At 44.4% G+C, this 7015-nt stretch overlaps 1 protein-coding gene across 2 annotated transcripts in view; it reads right to left on the bottom strand.

Annotated features, from left to right (window-relative positions):
• LOC139543101 (guanine nucleotide-binding protein G(i) subunit alpha-3-like) overlaps window positions 1-7015 on the bottom strand; it is a 74270-nt gene that overhangs the window by 22556 nt on the left and 44699 nt on the right. For both annotated transcript variants that reach the window (XM_071349269.1, XM_071349270.1), the window contains exon 4: window positions 1813-1970. In XM_071349269.1, coding sequence (XP_071205370.1) covers window positions 1813-1970 — 158 coding nt within the window. The remainder of the gene's footprint in view (window positions 1-1812; window positions 1971-7015) is intronic.

Here is a 7015-nt window from a genome sequence, read left to right as displayed (position 1 = left end):
TGAATCTGTCCACAGTCGTTCCTATAGAAGTGAATCTGTCCACAGTCGTTCCTATAGAAGTGAATCTGTCCACAGTCGTTCCTATAGAAGTGAATCTGTCCACAGTCGTTCCTATAGAAGTGAATCTGTCCACAGTCGTTCCTATAGAAGTGAATCTGTCCACAGTCGTTCCTATAGAAGTCAATCTGTCCACAGTCGTTCCTATAGAAGTGAATCTGTCCACAGTCGTTCCTATAGAAGGGAATCTGTCCACAGTCGTTCCTATAGAAGTGAATCTGTCCACAGTCGTTCCTATAGACGTGAATCTGTCCACAGTCGTTCCTATAGAAGTGAATCTGTCCACAGTCGTTCCTATAGAAGTGAATCTGTCCACAGTCGTTCCTATAGAAGTGAATCTGTCCACAGTCGTTCCTATAGAAGTGAATCTGTCCACAGTCGTTCCTATAGAAGTGAATCTGTCCACAGTCGTTCCTATAGAAGTGAATCTGTCCACAGTCGTTCCTATAGAAGTGAATCTGTCCACAGTCGTTCCTATAGACGTGAATCTGTCCACAGTCGTTCCTATAGAAGTGAATCTGTCCACAGTCGTTCCTATAGAAGTGAATCTGTCCACAGTCGTTCCTATAGAAGTGAATCTGTCCACAGTCGTTCCTATAGAAGTGAATCTGTCCACAGTCGTTCCTATAGAAGTGAATCTGTCCACAGTCGTTCCTATAGAAGTGAATCTGTCCACAGTCGTTCCTATAGAAGTGAATCTGTCCACAGTCGTTCCTATAGAAGTGAATCTGTCCACAGTCGTTCCTATAGACGTGAATCTGTCCACAGTCGTTCCTATAGAAGTGAATCTGTCCACAGTCGTTCCTATAGAAGTGAATCTGTCCACAGTCGTTCCTATAGAAGTGAATCTGTCGACAGCTTACAGGTTTTGTAAGGTGCAATTCAGTTCCAGCATTGTAAACTGCCAGGATGTATCTTTGTGCCACGTATTTGTATTACGTGTAGATAAAAACAGTCTATAAGCATAACAAGTGGTGTACTGTGTGTGTACTGTGTCTGTCTGTGTGTGTGTCTGTGTGTGTGTGTGTGTTTGTACTGTGTCCGTGTGTGTGTGTGTCCGTGTGTGTGTGTGTGTGTGTGTGTGTGTGTGTGTGTGTGTACTGCGTCCGTCTGTCAGTCTGTGTGTGTGTGTGTGTGTGTGTGTACTGTGTCCGTCTGTCAGTCTGTGTGTGTGTGTGTGTGTGTGTGTGTGTGTGTGTACTGTGTCCGTCTGTCAGTCTGTGTGTGTGTGTGTGTGTGTGTACTGTGTCCGTCTGTCAGTCTGTGTGTGTGTGTGTGTGTGTGTGTACTGCGTCCGTCTGTCAGTCTGTGTGTGTGTGTGTGTGTGTGTGTGTACTGTGTCCGTCTGTGTGTGTGTGTGTGTGTGTGTGTGTGTGTGTGTGTGTGTGTGTACTGTGTCCGTCTGTCAGTCTGTGTGTGTGTGTGTGTGTGTGTGTGTACTGTGTCCGTCTGTCAGTCTGTGTGTGTGTGTGTGTGTGTACTGTGTCCGTCTGTCAGTCTGTGTGTGTGTGTGTGTGTGTGTGTGTACTGTGTCCGTCTGTCAGTCTGTGTGTGTGTGTGTGTGTACTGCGTCCGTCTGTCAGTCTGTGTGTGTGTGTGTACTGCGTCCGTCTGTCAGGCTGTGTGTGTGTGTGTGTGTACTGCGTCCGTCTGTCAGTCTGTGTGTGTGTGTGTACTGCGTCCGTCTGTCAGTCTGTGTGTGTGTGTGTGTACTGCATCCGTCTGTCAGTCTGTGTGTGTGTGTGTGTGTCTTACTAGGATGCAGAGTCGTTGAGCTGGTACTCTCTGGAGCGCAGGAAGCAGGTCTGGACCCCGCTGTCCATCCACAGTTTCCGTATCACACCGGTTAGATCTGATGAGATCACACCCTCCTCCGTTGTACCAGCCAATACAAACAGCTGACGAGCATCGTCCTGGGCAAAATAGACATGTCCATTAGACCAGTGATTCATTGATTCGTTGATTGAGCAGTGTTTCCTGGGACCCATACTTCCAGATACTTCATATATTCCAGAACAAGCTCATCTGATTCAACTGGTTAACTAAACAGAAGAAAAATGTAAACGCAACATGTAAAGTGTTGGTCCCATGTTTCATGAGTTGAAATAAAAGATCCCAGAAATCTTCCATAAGCACAAAAAAAACATTTCTCTAAAGTTTTGTGCACAAATTTGTTTACATCCCTGTTAGTGAGAATATCTCCTTTGTCAAGGTAATCCATCCATCTGACAAGTGTGACATATCAAGAAGCTGATTAAACAGCATGATCATTACACAGGTGCACCTTATGCCGGAGACAATAAAGGCCACTCTAAAATGGGCAGTTTTGTCACACAACACAATGCCACAGGTGTCTCAAGTTGACGGAGCATGCAATTGGCATGCTGACTGCAGGAATATCCACCAGGGCCGTTGCCGGATAATTGAATGTTCATTTCTCTAGCATAAGCCGCCTCCATCGTCGTTTTAGCGAATTTGGCAGTACGTCCAACCGGCCTCACAACCACAGACCACGTGTAACCACACCAGCCCAGGACCTCAACAGAGTGCCCCATGGTGGAGGTGGAGTTATGGTATGGGCAGGCATAAGCTACGGACAATGAACACAATTACATTTTATCGATGGCAATTTGAATGCAGAGACACCGTGACGTGATCCTGAGGCCTATTGTCGTGCCATTCATCCACTGCCATCACCTCATGTTTCAGCATGATAATGCACGGCCCCATGTCGCACGGATCTGTACACAATTCCTGGAAGCTGAAAATGTCCCAGTTCTTCCATGGCCTGCATACACACCGGACATGTCACCCATTGAGCATGTTTGGGATGCTCTGGATCGACATGTACGACAGCGTGTTCCAGTTCCCGCCAATATCCAGCAACTTCACACAGCCATTGAAGAGGAGTGGGACAACATTCCCCAGGCCACAATAAACAGCCTGATCAACTCTAAACGAAGGAGATGTCACACTGCATGAGGCAAATGGTGGTCAAACCAGATACTGACTGGTTCCACACCTCTACTTATTTTTAAAAGGTATCTATGACCAGTAGAAACATATCTGTATTCCCAGGCATGCGAAATCTATAGATTAGGTCCTAATGAATTTATTTAAATTGACTAATTTCCTGATATGAACTGTGAAACTGTTGCATGTTGTGTTTATATATTTCTGTTCCGTGTATAATCCCCAACCCCTAGATCATTTGAATCAGGTGTGCTAGAATAAATAGAACAGGTGGAAGAGCTTTGGGAAACACTGCCATATGTTTTTGAAAGACGAATGCCCCCCCAGGAAATCCCTGGAAGCAAAACCTTCCAACTCTGCTTCCAATAAAGGCTCAGTTCTAAGCTTATACATTCCTACAGGTACATTCCTACAGGTACATTCCTTCAGGTACATTCCTACAGGTGCATTCCTTCAGGTGCATTCCTTCAGGTGCATTCCTTCAGGTGCATTCCTTCAGGTACATTCCTTCAGGTGCATTCCTTCAGGTGCATTCCTTCAGGTACATTCCTTCAGGTACATTCCTTCAGGTACATTCCTTCAGGTACATTCCTTCAGGTACATTCCTACAGGTACATTCCTACAGGTACAGTGCCTACACAGGTACATTCCTACAGGTACAGTGCCTAAACAGGTACATTCCTACAGGTACAGTGCCTACACAGGTACATTCCTACAGGTACATTCCTACAGGTACATTCCTTCAGGTGCATTCCTTCAGGTACATTCCTTCAGGTGCATTCCTTCAGGTGCATTCCTTCAGGTACATTCCTACAGGTACATTCCTTCAGGTGCATTCCTTCAGGAACATTCCTACAGGTACATTCCTTCAGGTACATTCCTTCAGGTACATTCCTTCAGGTACATTCCTACAGGTACATTCCTACAGGTACAGTGCCCACAGGTACATTCCTACAGGTGCATTCCTACAGGTGCATTCCTACAGGTACAGTGCTTACAGGTACATTCCTACAGGTACATTCCTACAGGTACAGTGCTTACAGGTACATTCCTACAGGTGCATTCCTTACAGGTACAGTGCTTACAGGTACATTCCTACAGGTACATTCCTACAGGTACAGTGCCTACAGGTACATTCCTACAGGTACAGTGCCTACAGGTACATTCCTACAGGTACAGTGCTTACAGGTACATTCCTACAGGTACATTCCTACAGGTACGTGCTTACAGGTACATTCCTTCAGGTGCATTCCTTCAGGTACATTCCTTCAGGTACATTCCTTCAGGTACATTCCTTCAGGTGCATTCCTTCAGGTGCATTCCTTCAGGTACATTCCTTCAGGTACATTCCTTCAGGTACATTCCTTCAGGTACATTCCTTCAGGTACATTCCTACAGGTACATTCCTACAGGTACAGTGCCTACACAGGTACATTCCTACAGGTACAGTGCCTAAACAGGTACATTCCTACAGGTACAGTGCCTACACAGGTACATTCCTACAGGTACATTCCTACAGGTACATTCCTACAGGTACATTCCTACAGGTACATTCCTTCAGGTGCATTCCTTCAGGAACATTCCTACAGGTGCATTCCTTCAGGTGCATTCCTTCAGGTGCATTCCTTCAGGTGCATTCCTTCAGGTACATTCCTACAGGTACATTCCTACAGGTACATTCCTTCAGGTGCATTCCTTCAGGAACATTCCTACAGGTACATTCCTTCAGGTACATTCCTTCAGGTACATTCCTTCAGGTACATTCCTACAGGTACATTCCTACAGGTACAGTGCCCACAGGTACATTCCTACAGGTGCATTCCTACAGGTGCATTCCTACAGGTACAGTGCTTACAGGTACATTCCTACAGGTACATTCCTACAGGTACAGTGCTTACAGGTACATTCCTACAGGTGCATTCCTTACAGGTACAGTGCTTACAGGTACATTCCTACAGGTACATTCCTACAGGTACAGTGCCTACAGGTACATTCCTACAGGTACAGTGCCTACAGGTACATTCCTACAGGTACATTCCTACAGGTACAGTGCTTACAGGTACATTCCTACAGGTACATTCCTACAGGTACGTGCTTACAGGTACATTCCTACAGGTACAGTGCCTACAGGTACAGTGCCTACAGGTACATTCCTTCAGGTACATTCCTTCAGGTACATTCCTACAGGTACAGTGCTTACAGGTACATTCCTACAGGTGCATTCCTACAGGTGCATTCCTACAGGTACATTCCTACAGGTGCATTCCTACAGGTGCATTCCTACAGGTACATTCCTACAGGTACATTCCTACAGGTACCTACAGGTACAGTGCTTACAGGTACATTCCTACAGGTACATTCCTACAGGTACATTCCTACAGGTACATTCCTACAGGTACAGTGCCTACAGGTACATTCCTACAGGTACATTCCTACAGGTACATTCCTACAGGTACATTCCTACAGGTACAGTGCTTACAGGTGCATTCCTACAGGTGCATTCCTTCAGGTGCATTCCTTCAGGTGCATTCCTACAGGTACATTCCTACAGGTACATTCCTACAGGTACATTCCTACAGGTACATTCCTACAGGTGCATTCCTACAGGTACATTCCTACAGGTACATTCCTTCAGGTACATTCCTACAGGTACATTCCTACAGGTACATTCCTTCAGGTACATTCCTACAGGTACATTCCTACAGGTACATTCCTACAGGTACATTCCTTCAGGTACATTCCTTCAGGTACATTCCTACAGGTACATTCCTACAGGTACATTCCTTCAGGTACATTCCTACAGGTACATTCCTTCAGGTACATTCCTACAGGTACATTCCTACAGGTACATTCCTACAGGTACATTCCTACAGGTACATTCCTTCAGGTACATTCCTACAGGTACATTCCTTCAGGTACATTCCTACAGGTACATTCCTACAGGTACATTCCTACAGGTACATTCCTACAGGTACATTCCTACAGGTACATTCCTACAGGTACATTCCTACAGGTACATTCCTTCAGGTACATTCCTACAGGTACATTCCTTCAGGTACATTCCTTCAGGTACATTCCTACAGGTACATTCCTTCAGAAAGTATTCACAGCCCTTGACTTTTTTGCACTTTTTTGTTTTATTTCAGCCTGAATTAAAAATGGTTTAAACACAATACATCATAATGTCAAAGTGGAATTATGTTTTTAGAAATGTTTACTAAATAAATAAAAAGTTGAAAATGTCTTGAGTCAGTACGTTTTCAACCCTTTGGTTATGAAAAGCCTAAATAAGTTCAGGAGTAAAAATTTGCTTAACAAGTCAAAAGAATGTGCCAACAGTGATTCTAACATATATTGACTCAGGGGTGTGAATACTTATGTAAATTAGATATATTATATTTTGTCCAAAATATAAACAGTAAAGTACATTACCCCCAAAAACTACTTTAGTAAAAATACTTTAAAGTACTACTTAAGTACTTTACACCACTGCACTTGGGGCAATATTCTGTCCTGAGATCCATGCACTCACATTTTTGAGCAAGCCTGCCATTAAACCCTGTAAACTATTAAAGTGAAAGTCTGAGTTGCGTCCACTTTTCTCAACTCTAACTCAGAACCTCGGTGAAAATGTGAGACCTGTTCAGTAGACGATGAGAACTGTAAAGACTCAGCTCACCAAATACAGAAGGGCATGGGGTTCTTAAACCTTGTTTCAGCGTGAGACCCAAATGAGAAATTGACCGTCCTCTGGTGACTCAAATTGCCCTCCAAAAGACCCAAATTAAGATGAAATAGCATGTGATTATAGACTGGTCGCTCATAACTGGCGACCCACCTCTCACATGCCACAGACCAACTTTGGGTCCCGACCCATAGTTTAAGAAAGTAGGGCATTAAAAAGACATTGACATAATGCGAACCACTCATTAAGAAAACGTTTTGCTAGACCATAAAGTTACGTTGCGTTGTGTTGTGTGCTTAC

This window comes from Salvelinus alpinus, chromosome 17, assembly GCF_045679555.1.
Source record: "Salvelinus alpinus chromosome 17, SLU_Salpinus.1, whole genome shotgun sequence".
Lineage (NCBI taxonomy): Eukaryota > Metazoa > Chordata > Actinopteri > Salmoniformes > Salmonidae > Salvelinus > Salvelinus alpinus.
Note: the sequence above shows the minus strand (reverse complement) of the source record. Positions and strands in the feature narration are given on the sequence as shown.